Genomic DNA, 15,052 nt, shown 5'->3' with positions numbered 1-15,052 from the left:
ATTGAGACTTATCAGATTCAAGTTGTCAAGAAATGTCAAGATTCAAAGAGAGCTAAACGTTGGTGGATGGAACAAATAACTTGAATTGGCAGCATGCTTCTGGGAGGAGCGTAAGGCACAATAATAGCTTTGTGTCTTTCATTAGATATATTGAGCCCCAACAAAGTAACTTGCAGTGAGCATCCAAATAGAAGTCCAATATCCTGCAACTAACAAAAAACAGCAGAGCAGATGAGTGGAAAGTGGAAAGCCAGGAAGCATGTTACATGACTTACTCAACAGCAGATGGTTTTCCTTGCTTCATGAGAGTCAAAGGCAACACTCAACTAGACAAGTTGACCATTGCATTTAGGCAGTTGGCCAATTTTGACGAGAGTGACCTCATGATCAGTGTTAGCTTTTGCAAGCAAAGGTCAAAGAAAGCAGCTTTATTGTGAAATATTCACTGAAATCAACAACGATTTCCAGATTATTAGCATGCATTTCCCAAGGCATAAAAATTGGCTGCTTAATACTTTCTTCTTCATCTGCCTAATTTGAACCAACGGTTATAACAAATATTCAAAAGGACCACAACATTCTATCCTACTCCAGCATCTTGAGCAAACTTGTTCCAGTCAATTTATTACCAGTAATACAATTGACCAAAACAAGTAGAATCATACCTCTGATAAATGTGGGTTAATAGGAAACTGAAGAAAAAACACCACAAATGATGGATGGTGAGAAATTGTGTGTCTTTTGTATTATATTAATATAATGAAGCCACATACCCCGACAACTACATTTTTTAAAAAACCATTTTACAATGACCGTAATTGTAACACTTTCTGAAGTGTCTCATTACAAAAATGGATAAAATATATCACTTCTGTTGCTTTCCTCTCATCTCCCTGCATCTAACGCCACCCCCCCCCCCCCACCCCGCCCCCACCCCTACCTCCCCACCTCCCGATATCTCTTACTAACTTGTGAAGAGTGAGGGAGGAGAGGAGAATAATCGTACATACTACCCCCGATTGCTTTGGTTTACAGGACTCCACCCACTAGACTTGTAAACTAATGCGGTCAAATGTAAAACATGTAGGCTGGATGCTTTCATCGTCCAGAAACTCCCATGACTGTACAGACCTCCTACGTATACATAGATATTAAAATAAGCCAGATTTAATTATTGACTCTAAGGTATTCTTTCCTCTACAATTATTTCAATGACATAATTTTATAAGATAGGATAAAACCATTTGCCCCAAAACACAGTTGCTCCTTAACCATGACGTGAGCTTAAATTTTCTCACCATGTATGCAACATCTACTTAATCAGTTCCATTTTTGGTTCTGTCAATGGTGTTAACAAATTAAATTATACAAGTGGTTAGACCACTTCCCGTAATATTACGGACATTTCACTAACTTTGGGGCTGCTCAGTAATGTAAGAAAGCAGTTAAGCATTTTAAGTATTGTGGCCAACCTCAAATAAAGCATGGTTCAATTCTAGCTTGGTCTCATGGTATTACAATAACCTTTCCAACACTGGCTAACTACATAGAATGAAGTAACACCAATTAAAATCTAAATGATAGAATGACTTTCTTGTAAGTGCTCGCTGCACATTTTGTACCAACAGTTCTTGTAAACAATACCACAATCTCATATGTGCTCTACTTTCTTTGACTTTTTTGCCTTTATCAGATTATGGTCATTAGGTTAAACATTTTAAATAGTTATGAACCATTATAACCAATTCAATAATCTGAAGAATGCTAATTTTATTTTACTATATTTGCAAAAGTGTTGTCAACATTACAAATCCGTCAATTTTGTCAATGTTAGCAGTGATTAAAGTGGACCAAAAAGGGACTAAAATGCTTTATTGTTCAATTAACCAGGACAGGGGTAAAAAATACAATTCATTCCAGCTTGAACAATATTAAAAATATATACATTCTATTGCTTCTTTGAAAATAGTGCTGAAGGAATTGTCTGATGGATTGGGATGGTGTACATTGCATGCCATAACACTCAAGAAACTGCACACAACAAAAAACTACATGATATTGCAAAACAGGTTGTAACAAAACACTCAAATCTAGGACACTATGTACCAGTTTTTTGCTGAGAATACAGAAGTACATAATGAGTTATCAAGTTTTAAACAAAAAAGTGTTCCTTTTGTTGCAACGTTAACAATCTACCTCCCATTTATACTAAGTCAATGTATCTTCCTGTTAATGGTAGCCACGATGTGGGAATGCCAGCGTTGTTCTGGGGTGGGCAAAGTAGAAATCACATGATTCCAGGGTCATAGTCTGACAGGTTTATTTGAAATTACAAGCTTTCGGAGCGCTGCTCCTTTATCAGATGAAGGAGCAGCACTCTGAAAGCTTGTGATTTCAAATAAACCAGTTGGACTATAACCTTGCTGTCATGTGACTTCTGACTTTGTCCTCCTGTTAAATTTGTGTCCTCTAGTTAGTGACCTTGCTTCCACTGACAAGTTTCTCTTCATTTGTTCAGAATTCTGAATACAACAAATTGACTCTCCTGAATCATAAGGAAAGCAAACCCAGCTTTCCAATCCATCCTCCCGATGAAAGTTCCTCTGCCCTGGGATCATTCCAGGAGGTCCACAGTTCCCTGCAAGTAGCAGCACAAGTGGATTTGGTGGTCAAAAAGGCATATAGCATGGTTGCCTAGATTTGCAAGTCATGTAGCAGCTGCATAGAGCTTTAGTTAGGTCACATCTGGAATATGTGGTGCTAGATAATCACAGCCGGTCAAGCAGCATCCAAGGAGCAGAAGAATCAATGTTTCGGGCATAAGCCCTTCATCAGGAATGAGGCCACACTTTTTGACTCTGATCTCCAGCATCTGCAGTCCTCACTTTCTCCACATCTGGAATATTCTGTACAGTCCTGGCTGCCACAATGCAAGATGGCGGAGGCTTTCGTGAGGGTACAGAAAAGGTTTACGAGAATGTTGCCTGGTGGGTATTAGCTACGAGGAGAGATTGGACAAGCTTGGCTTCTTTCACTGGAACGTTATAGTAGGAGAGGTGGCCTGATAGAAGTTTACAAAATTCTGCGAGGCATGGATTAGAATGGATGGTCAGAGCCTTTTTCCCAGGGTAGTAATGCCAATTACCAGGGGACATAGGCTTAAAATAAAAAGGGGATAAGTTTAAAGGAGATGTGAAAGGCAAACTTTGTCTTTACTCAGAGGCTGCTGAGTGCCTGGAATGCTCTGCCAGAGATGGTGGCAGAGGCAAATACAATAATAATGTTTATGAATGTTTCAGGGTCATTATGTTCCTGCTACAGTGAAAGTTAAAGCTGGTAAGATTTGAGACCAATAGATGAATAAAGATTGAGATTCTAGTGAAGAATAAAAAAAGATTGGTATATTAGATATAGACAAGTGAGTTCAAATGAATCTCTTGAACAGTATAAAGAGACTAGGGACATTCTCAAGAGGGAGAGTAGGAAGACAAAGAAACACTATGAAATAGCACTGGCAAATAAAGCTAAGAATAATCCAAAGAGATTCTACAAGTATATTAACAGCAAGAGAGCAACTAGAGAGAGAGAGAGTAGGACCCCTTAAAATTTAAAGAAGCCATCTTTGTGTTGGACCTCAGAAGATGGGGGAGATATTAAATAAATATTTCGCATCAGTTTTAACTGTGGAAGAAGAATTGGAGGCTAGAGAACTCAGGGAAATAAACATTGATGTTTTGAAAACAGTTCAAAATACAGAAGAGGAAGCACTGGAGATCTTAGAAAATATAACGGTAGATAAATCTCCAGGACCTGAACTAACGTGCCCCAGGATGCTGTGGAAAATTAGGGAAGAGATTGCAGGGCATCTTGCAGAAATATTTGCATCATCTGTAACAACAGATGAGGTGCCAGATGACTGGAAAGTGGCTAATGTTGTGCCTTTGTTAAAGATGGGATGTAAGGAGAAGCCTGGAAATTGTAGATCTGTGAGTCTGGCTTCAGTGTGGGTAAGTTGTCAGAAGTGATTCTGAAAGACAGGATTTATATGCATTTGAAAAGGCAATGAATGATTAGGGATAGTCAGCATGATGAGGGAAATCGTGCCTCACTAATTTGATTGAGTTTTTTTGAAGAAATAACCAAAAGATTGATGAGAGCAGAGTGGTAGACATTGTTTACTTAGACTTTAGTAAAATCTTTGACAAAGTTCTGCATTGTAGACTAATTAGTAAAGTTAGATCACATGGGATTCAGTGGGAGCTTGCCAATTGGACACAAAATTGGTTTAATGGCAGAAGACAGAGTGGTGGTGGAGGCCTGTGACCAGCAGTGTTCCATGGGGATCAATGCTGGGTCCACTTTCATTTGTCATTTATATAATTAATTTGAATGAGATTATAGAAGGCATGTTTATTAAGTTCACAGATGATGCCAAAATTGGTGAGAGAGTGGACAGTGAAGAAGGTTATCTAAGATCTTGATGAATTGGGTCAATGGGCTGATGAGCTGAAGATGGAGTTTTGTTTGGATAAATGCAAGGTATGCATTTGATAAAACAAACAAGGGCAGGACTTATACAATTTAAAAGAGGGCTTTGAGTAGTGTTGTAGAGCAGAGAGAGACCTAGGAGTTCAGGTACACAATTCTTTGAAATCGCACATAGATAGGGGAGTTAAGGCAGCATTTAGCATGCTTGCCTTCATTGCACAGGCCTTTGGAGTTGAGGAGTTGGGACGTCATGTCGAGGTTGTACAGGATTTTTTTTTTATTAGATTAGATTAGATTACAGTGTGGAAACAGGCCCTGCAGCCCAACAAGTCCACACCGACCCGCCGAAGCGCAACCCACCCATACCCCTACATTTACCCCTTACCTAACACTACGGGCAATTTAGCATGGCCAATTCACCTGACCTGCACATCTTTGGACTGTGGGAGGAAACCAGAGCACCCGGAGGAAACCCATGCAGACACGGGGAGAACGTGCAAACTCCACACAGTCAGTCGCCTGAGGCGGGAATTGAACCCGGGTCTCAGGCGCTGTGAGGCAGCAGTGCTAACCACTGTGCCACCGTGCCGCCCGTTGGTGAGGCCTCTTCTGGAATACTGTGTCCAGGTCTGGTCACACTGTATAGGAAAGATAGTATTAAGCTAGGGAGGGTTCAGAAAAGATTTATGGGGATGTTGCCAGGACTGGAGGGTTTAAGATACGAGAAGAGGCTGCCTAGGCTGGGACTTTTTCAGTGAAGCGTAAGAGGTTGAGGTATTGACCTTGTAGAGGTGCATAAAATCATGAGGGATATAGATAAAGTGAATGGAAGGTTTTTAATTAGTTGGGATGGGGGATTTCAAGACTAGGGGACAGATTTCTTAAGGCGAGAAGAGAAAGATTTAGTTTGGGATTATGGTCGGTATGGACTGGTTGGACCGAAGGATCTGTTTTCATGCTTCAGTACTCTATGAGCATTTTGGCAGATATATGAATAGGTTGTAAATAGAGGGATATGGACTGAGAGGGGTAAAAGGTTTTTAGTTTAGAAAGACTCTGTGTGTCACCGCAATCTTGGTGGGCTGAAAGGCCATTCTTGTGCTGTACTGTACTGTTCTTTGTATCATTGAGACAAGCAGGGGCAGACTTATTTCAAGTAACTGGCAAAAGGATCATTAACAACGCAAGGAAAACTGCTCATGAAGCAAGTGGTTACGATCTTGAATACACTCCCTGAGAAAATAGTTTGAGACAGCTTCAACCGAGGTATGCAAGAGGGATTTGGATTATCATCTGAAAAGATAAGAGCGCAGGATTAAGGAAAGGATACGAGGGAGTAGAATGAAATAAAGTACTCCCATGCAAAGCCAATGGATCAAAAAGTCCTCATTCTACACTGTAACAATTCTGGAGATTCATTTTAATGTCACAAAAATAAAGGCCAAACATAAAATGTGGAGATTTAGTCTTCAGAAGTATAAAATCAAATTATGACCAAATTTGAATCATAAGGAAAAGCCAGTTTTCCACCTTCCACCTCTGATTTGACCTAGCAGCTGCTAAATAACCCAGGGGAAACAAAAAGATTTTCTCAGGTCAGAGGACAGCTTCTTGAACTCAGAGCTGCCTATTATTGGAGGAGGTGGTGCGTTAGGAAATGGTTTAGTTGGTGAACAATATAAGCAGTCTCTGTGGAGAAATCTATTTTCCACAACAACAAAAAATGCATGAAAGCAGAATGCAAGGAGGAGCAAAGAGAACAGTTGCAGTCTGAAAAAAAAACGGATCAAAACTGGTCAGCATCAAAAGTGGACAGTTGGGAGCATAAAAATTTCCAAGGATGTTTCTGGAAAGGTTAGGAGAGCGAGTGAGAAAGAAATAAATAAGGACAAACGAACAAAGAAGGAAATGTAGGAAAAATAACAGATTGGCTGAAAATACAGATTGTTCAAATTTATTTACACATATCCTTAATACTAATTAATGAATTAAATGATTGTTTATCTAAAATCTTTATTTAGTTCTTTTACTTAACGTCTGTAGTGTCGGACACTGCTTTCGCATCATGAAGAGAGATAATATGGTACAAACACAAGTACATTTTTGATTAAACTTCACTATCCAGCAGACAGCTTTGACTCAGCTCACCAAAAGCTAGTAAAAAGGTGATAAGTAAATAAGAGGAGATTGCGTCAAACAGAAGCTTCAGTACTTAACTGCATCATTTCATGTATAGTGGCAGGTACAGGTGCTCCATCTTGCACTAATCTTTCTGCTGAAAAGCCACAAAAGAGAATACTCTCGATAAGGGCAGATTACTCATTCCTTCTCATCATATGAATGCTGACTGTTTGTAAGTATTTGCTTGGCTTGCAAAGGTGTACAAAGACCATAATGGTCTCATAGTCTTTACTGAAATGGCATCAGCAAATAGCTCACATACTTACTGCTCTATTCCAACTAAATCCTAGTTTGGGTAAAAATAAAAACTTAGCTCAACACAAGAGAATACCCATCTTATCAAGATTCCTGTTACACCAATAAACTCTGCACAGTCTGAAAATGAGAGCTTTACAAACAAAGCAAATGCAATAAATCCTTCCAAAGTTCACAAACCAAAGAAACTACCCAAATATAATCACAAGTCAAGTAGAATTATGTAACCTGCAGAATGTAGAAACAGGCCATTTAGTCCAACTGGTCCATCTCCATGTCTGAAGCTTAGACAAGTCTCCTCCCACCTGATGTGACCAAACTCATCAGGCATGAACTTCTATTCCCTTCCCTGTCATGTATTTACCTAGTTTACTAGCAAATACATCCTTGCCTCTTCCTTCAAATTCTCTGAGGAAGTATGTTCATGGTCTAATAATTTCCTCAATGAACAAGTTTCTCCTGAATTCACCACTGGATTTATTTGCAGCCATCTTCTAGTTATGGCTCTCCATTTTGGTCCGCCTCACAACTGACAACATCTCATAACTCAAGCCTATCGAGAGCTCTCATGATCTTAAGGGCTCCTAAACAGATTGCCCATCAGTCAGCGCTTTCCTGGAAAAGCAGCCCAGGAAAGATCAACATACCCTGAGAATTCCAAATTGACAATTTCAGCATCATTCTTTGAAAATATCAGTCCAAACTGCCAAGAGGATTTTCCTGATTGCCTGCCAAACCTTCCTAGGAAACTGGGAGAAACTACAGAAATATAAAATCAGTGGAAGGTCCGTCAAGAACATAACAGTTCTTTTCAATTCTACAGCCAGAGACACAAATTAGTATAAACTAAATGTAGTCACAATTACATACAAGGATATTGAGACAGAGTTAACAGTTGACTTTTAATATGCTTTAAATATTTAAAGTGCAGCTTGCATACTGATTCCTCATACTCACCATCTTGTGCATCTTTCATCTTGATCTTCAATTCTATATTAGACAAACAGGAGGCTGGAGGAACACAGCAAGCCAGGCAGCATCAGGAGGTGAAGTCAACATTTTAGGTCTAACCCTTCTTCTGACTTCCCTACCTCCTGATGCTGCTGGCTTGCTGTGTTCCTCCAGCCTCCTGTTTGTCTAATATAGATTTGAAGACCAAGATGAAAGATGCACAAGATGGTGAGTATGAGGAATCAGTATGCAAGCTGCACTTTGAATATTCAAAGCATATTAAAAGTCAACTGTTGAACTCTGTCTCAATATTCTTGTATGTAATTGTGACTACATTTAGTTTATACTAATTTGTGTCTCTGGCTGTAGAATTGAAAAGAACTGTTATGTTCTTGACGGACCTTCCACTGATTTTATATTTCTGCAGATTTCCTCCAGTTTCCTAGGAAGGTTTGGCAATCAGGAATATTCTCTTGGCATTTTGGACTGACATTTTCAAAGGATGATGCTGAAATTGTCAATTTAGAATTCTCCACGATATATTGATCTTTCCTGGGCTTTTTTTCCAGGAAAGTGCCAACAATCACAATGTTAGATTGATTACACAAAAGCATCTAAAGTTGTACCAGCTTTGAGGTTAATGGTTCCTGCATCAGATGCATCTCAACAAAAAGTGTGATTCACTGAGTGTGCCACATGCATGAGCTCATGGTTGATGCTGGGAAATGCAGTGCTAACGTAAACTGATGGTAACATTCAAGAAACGACATGACTTTAAGGAAACAATTCTGCATTCATTTCATAATTTACAAAGAGTTCAAAGGATGGAAAATATCACATTGGCACTTTGAGGTAGAGTAGAGAAAGCTAACTCTGCACCCATTGTTTGTATCTGTTCTCAGACAGTGCTGAATATTTACGTTGGGTGCTCAAACTGAATATGTGCAACTCAAGAAACACTCAAGCAGCTTGATACCATCCGTGAAAAAGCAGTCCACTTGATTGGTGCCCCATTCTCCACCTCAAATAATCATTCTCTCTACCACCAACAGTGTGACTCAGTGGCACCAACGTGTACCTTCTACAAAATGCACTGCAATAACTGACAAGGGTTCTTTTTACAGCACTTTAAGTTTCACCTCCTGAATGGTCCACTCCAATCCACAATTCATCCTGATTTGGAACTTTGTTGCTGTTGCCTCACTGTCGCCAGGTCAAAACCCAACAGCACTGGGAATTTACTGACACCTGAAAAATTATAGGGGTTTAGGGAGACAGCTCACCACCACCTTCTGAAGTGGGTTGGAGATGAGCGATCCACACTGGCCTTGCCAGTGATATTCAAATCCCATTAATAAACTATGGACAGCTCTCATTTTTTCCTCTGACATCCCTAGCCTTTCCTCTCCCCCCACCCCCTTCCTTTCCCCAAGCCATTGGTACACCTCCACCAACCATTGATTATACCACAGAATACTGCATCCACTTCTGGTTGCCACATTATCAAGCATACAGAAAGGCACTGGACAGGATACAGAGAAGATACATAAGGATTATAGCAGAAATATGTACACACATCATGGACAGGCTGGCTCTCTTTTCAGTCAGAAAAAGAGCTTAAAGGGTGAGGTAACAGGGCTCTTTAAGACAGTAGATACAAATATAAAGGATCTATCTCGTGGGAAGAACATAACTAGAAGCCATCAATGTAGGACAATCGCAGGACATCCAGGAAATTCAGATGGAGTTTCCACATCCAAATAGTCATGAGAATGAAAAGCTCCTTTAGAAAGGGCTTGAAGCAAATAGTATTAATACATTTAAAAGGAAACCAAGAGGGCTTGAGAGAGAAGGAAATGGAAGATAACAATGATAGATTTGGATGAGGAAAGAGAGAAGGAGGTTCAAGTGAAGAATAAATGTGGGTATGGACAGTTTGCATCATATGCTCTATTTCAGTGCTGTTAATCCTCTGATATACTGAATCTACATCTATCCCGATAGTGCATTTAAATGTTTGTTGCCTTAAAAGATTTTTCCTTGTGTTTTCTCTGGTTCTTCTATCAATAACCTTAAAATGTGGCTTTCTGTTTAACACTTCATCCATTGGAAACATTTTTCCTTAATTGACTCTATCTGACCCTTCATTGAGTATGTGTGTTTGTAATCAATGTCCTCGGAGCCTTCTCTGCCATAAAGGAGAGCAGCCTCAACTTCGCACTTCTATCTAAGTAATTGGAATCTCTCATGCTTGAAAACGTTCTCAGAAAATTGTTTCTATACCCTCATCCATGCTTTCGTGTCCTTCCTAAAATCTAACGTCCAGAGTAGAAACATTACCACAGCAAGTGTGTAATGTATCAGTGTAATACAACCTCTCTTCTCTAGCACCATAGCCTCTTTATTATTATGACTCTGATGGGAAAAAGCTGTTGAAAATCAAATCCAACTAGTCAATAAGATGTGAGAGTAATCTGATGCAATTACAAAGATTATCAGTTTGTTTCAATTTACACTGCAGTGTAGAACCAAAATAAATTTCAGAAAATGCCTCAATAAACTCAAAGTATTTCATTTATTTAAAACAAACTTACTTGTTACATTAATTGGAGGGTAACACAAGGGGAAATAATGAGTGGGGTGGGGGGGGGGAGTAACGAGAGAGAGAGAGCACAAGTGCAAAAGAGAGTGCGAGAGAGAGATTGCCCTCCCATCAATGTTCTTTCAACTGCCAACACTACCAAAATAGAAACCAAATATCCAGGGGTATTGCTGCTATGTAATGGAAGTGCACATCCTAAATATTTGTTCGTGACTCTGTCAAGCTCTTAAGGCTCTTGAAGTAATCTCATCTCTTTAAAAATGCTTTTTATTGTCTTGCTTTCCAAACCCATTTGCTTTTCCAGTGCCCAACAGAAAAAAAACCTGAATTTTCATCAACTCTTAACTTTTTCGAAGAAATCACATCATAAATTTTTCTTCAAGTCAGTAAGGTCCAAAGAGTTTTATTTCCCAATTTTAGTAAGTATTTGTAATATCATAAAGCAAGGAACCCACAAGCATTATTAGCTGCCGTGTTAAACTGCCACTTTAAAAGATTTGCGCAGAAATAAAGCCAGTTTCTTTCCTTTTTCTCTTCTTGCACCGCCTTTAAAATTGCAGCATTTATGATGGAGTGGTTCTCATTTTTAATCACAAAGTATCTCCTCACTTTTCTCCATGTTGCATTTCACCTGCCATGTGTTTGCCCATTGCACTGGCATCCTCTTGAAATCTGAAGTCGTCTTCCCTCTTTTCTACATTTGCCAAGCTTCTTGTTCATCTCCTAATTTCAGGATCATGTCCTGTGTGCTTAAACCCACAGCGAAGATTGAAAAGTTTAGAAACCTGCAATATATTTGATTCACCACAAAAAGTTTCTTTTCTATCCTTTAGCCAATATTTACATCCAAGTTTTTAATAACCTTTTATTATGCAGGCTTCAATTTTTCTAACAAGCTGAATATGTCACATATTATCAAACACCTTCAGCAAGTTGACATACACAACATCAATTGCATAACTTCGATTCACTACCTATTATTTCCTCAAATACTCAAACTAGTCAGTAAACATGACTTTCCTGTTAACAAATCACTGCTGGCTCCTGCTTATTAGTCCAAATTTGTTCAAGCAGTATTTAATTTTCTCCCAATTTATTGTCTATGAATAAGTTTCCTCATTGGCAATGTTAAACTTGTAATGCCCAGTTTATCCTTTGTAAACAAGGGTGTAACATTTGCAATCCAGCAATTCTCTGACTTCAGAGCTGAGGGAGGTTGGAAGATGAACCTTTCAAGCATTAATCACAAAATCTGTTTTCTCAACATTAAATTAATTTAAACACTCCATCTATTGTTCAGTACAGCAACGGCTGGGTTAAAGCTATGCATTAAATTATCAATGAACATATAGAAAGAGAAAACAGGTATTCTGTAATATTGTAGTGATAAAAGCAGCAGCAAATGGGGCCAATATTTCTTGATGTACACTCCAAATAAATCTAAAAGTGTAATTATTTAAACTTCATTTCATTATATTGTTGCCACTAGATCTTCCCACTGTGGGATAAAATGTAGCAGGGAGCTAGTCATGTAATATTTCACTTCAGAAAAATAATGTGATTCAATGGTAGCTTGGTCAACGTCAGATTGCTATTCGTAACAGCTACTGTCATAGTTGACAACTTCTTTGGATTTCGACATTGTAACATGCTAAGGAAATCCTGTACGTGCAAAGATGTTGTCATTTGTCTGAGGCTATCACTGGAGAACCAGTCTTCTCTTTAGAGGCTAACATACAAGATCACACTATACCAGTTGGTTTAACCCTTAAATAACTTCAATAAGACACATTAGCTGGTCACTATCTCATTGCAGTTTCTGAAATCTCGGTTTGCACAAATTGCCTGCTATGTTTCTTACATTACAACAGAGACAACACTTCACAAAGCGATTAATTGGCACCGAAGTTCTTTGCATTAGTTTGTGGTTGCATAAGTTGCCATTTAAATGCAAGTTCCTTCTCTGTCCTTCTTTAATGCAAATATTTCTTCAGTAGGATTTGTAAAAGTCTGATTCATTTTCAGCATACCCAAAAGATAACCATTTGCATTCTTGAATTCTCATCCTATATCATCATTCTGGTCGATTTCAGGAGATAAAGATATGACTCAAGCTCCCCACCAAGCCATAGAAAGCAATATGAAACAGGTAGAATCTGAATATTTTTCTAGTAATTAGTCCACATTGATAGTGTTCTTGAAATGAAAAACCACTAACGCTATTCAACTTACGACTTGTATTATTCCATGATGCAAGAATCTATTTAGTTTGTGCAGTCTGGTTATTAGTGAAGATATATTGATCGGTTGTAGACTAAACTAGTGAGTGAAGAAATTGTATTCAATCATTGCAGTTTTCAAACCCTCAGAAAGTTCTAAAGTATAGCCACTTCTGTACACTGCAAATCATACTTATGTCAACTATAATCATCTTTAGAAGCAATAATGCTATGTGCTGAATTCCACCTCAGGCCTCAAGCACAAATATCTATGTTAACACTCTAATGCTGTACTGAGGGAGTGCTGCATTACTGAAGGTGCCATATTTCAGAATCTTGATGTTAGATCAAGATGAGGTCTGCCTTCACTAGATGTAAATGTTCCCACTGCATTGTATCAAAGAAGAGTGTGGAGTTCTCTCTGGTTTCCTGGTTCCATACTTATACCTCAACCACTGCAAGAAGTGGATCAAATAGAACACAGAAGTTGCAAACAGCCTCATTCTGTCTGATAAAAGCTGAGGAGTAATGGCAACAATGCTGTCAATGTTCACCATCATTACACCACTGAAGCTGGTAGCAATCTCTTGAGTCTACATGTGTATGAAATATGGCAAAATGTTCAGAAGCTGTTGTCAAGTGAGTCCACACTTCTTCAGCGGGTGTGCTGTTGAGGCTACACAGACTACAAGCAATGGAGAATCTATGAACTGATGAAAGTTACCACTCTAATGCAGTTATATTCACTGAAAATCCTTGAGAAGTCAATACACCGGTTGGATGAGGTGCAAGTTGGTTCTTAACAGTGTACTAACTTCCTAAATACTAATAAACATGTTCACTGACCTGACATTTTTAAATGTTTATCTTCCTCTCAGCCTCTATCTTCATCTAATCAGAACCATTTAGTCTGTTATCTGAAAATGTAAGTTAAGATTGAAAGCTATTAAGTGCTGGTTCGCTGTGGGTGATACTCAGTGTGGTTCGTTACTTACTTGTTTGCTGACCTAACTACTGCCGGCACTATGGAGACTTGGTACTAGATTTACACAGCACTGGGCAAAGGGAGGTCCAGACCAGACAGATCACTAAATCTTGGTGAAAAGTTTGCTTTGAGGTCACCATTTCTCAATTGGTGAGCTCATAATCTAGCCCAAGGACTTCAGCCTTCCCAAAATTGAGTAAGACTCCAACATACCATGTACAAATCCCAATAGCTGGGACTAATAAACATATCAATTTCACATATGGCTTTCTAGTTTGGAGCACTTCATTTGTAGCTTATCATCATGTGAATATTTGAATCTGTCAACCAATCAGGTTTGATTGTATTTAATTTGTAGTTATAGAATTTTCAATAATGATCTATGCATAGGAATGATGCTTAGTGAGGCCTTTCAAACAGAGGAAAAGAGCAGCAATATAAAATTAAATTGGGAATTCACCACTGCCCATATATAGATGTATACTGAAAGAGGCAGCTTTGTTTTCCTTGTAGGTGCATGTATGTAAACTTGGTGTCTGTAAACTAATAGCTTGAATGTGAATAAAGGCTCAAATATTCACTTAATTACGTGGATCTGAGTTTTGACATAGCAAAGTTATGCCTTTTCATAGACAAGTGCTAGTAACCAAAAAAAACCTTTACAACAGACACATAGGAGGTTACAGTAATAGAACCTGCTTCAAAATTCATTTTCTTGAATACAATTGAGGGCCTTTTTGAGATTTTGCTTTAAAACTTCAGCCCTCTGCATCTTTGTTTCTTCTTTAACCTAGTGTCTCAACAGGAATTCATTCACTACCGAACTGAATTTTCCTTAACTAAATTCATAAATATTTCTTTACCTTGCTGTAGGAGAACTTACCATTCCATCACTATCAGTAGGCACTTCCTTCCCTGATACAGATTCTCGTAGACATCTACAATTCGGACAATATGAGTACAACCAGATGCTCGCCAGTGTAGGTCGACTTCTCGTCGGGCTTTCGGACAGTCCTGCAACATCTAACAAGGGGAGAAAGTAACAGTAAGCAAAAGGAGAATTTTACAGTTAAAAACTGGTATTAAAATCAATTAACCTGTTGCAAATTTGAGCGGGAATTTGATAGAGAGATTCACATTAATTGAGACGTTTCACCTTGAACAAAATCAACTGGTACCTTCCCTTGTGACTTGCTGAGCAGCTAATAGCAAATGGCTCACAAACACATTCAAACTTTTCATTAAGTAATTTTTCAGACTTTGCTTTTTGAATGATGTCTTTTGTGACAAGCTGTTGTGCCCTTTTCCACCATGAGAAGAAGCCAACAAAGCTCAAGAAGCTGTAGAGCATGACACTGACCATCCTAAATA

General features: G+C 38.7%; 1 protein-coding gene across 1 annotated transcript in view; it reads right to left on the bottom strand.

Moving 5' to 3' along the window:
* The window catches only part of LOC122563149 (MAP kinase-activated protein kinase 2), a 218,465-nt gene that overhangs the window by 56,472 nt on the left and 146,941 nt on the right, over positions 1 to 15,052 (bottom strand). The window contains exon 2 of the mRNA XM_043716616.2: positions 14,565 to 14,704. Coding sequence (XP_043572551.1) covers positions 14,565 to 14,704 — 140 coding nt within the window. The remainder of the gene's footprint in view (positions 1 to 14,564; positions 14,705 to 15,052) is intronic.

The sequence above is a fragment of the Chiloscyllium plagiosum genome, unplaced genomic scaffold (assembly GCF_037043375.1).
Source record: "Chiloscyllium plagiosum isolate Xiang-an unplaced genomic scaffold, Cpla_swu_hap1 HiC_scaffold_26, whole genome shotgun sequence".
NCBI lineage: Eukaryota > Metazoa > Chordata > Chondrichthyes > Orectolobiformes > Hemiscylliidae > Chiloscyllium > Chiloscyllium plagiosum.
The sequence above is the reverse complement of the archived record's forward strand: the minus strand, read 5'-3'. Positions and strand labels throughout refer to the sequence as shown.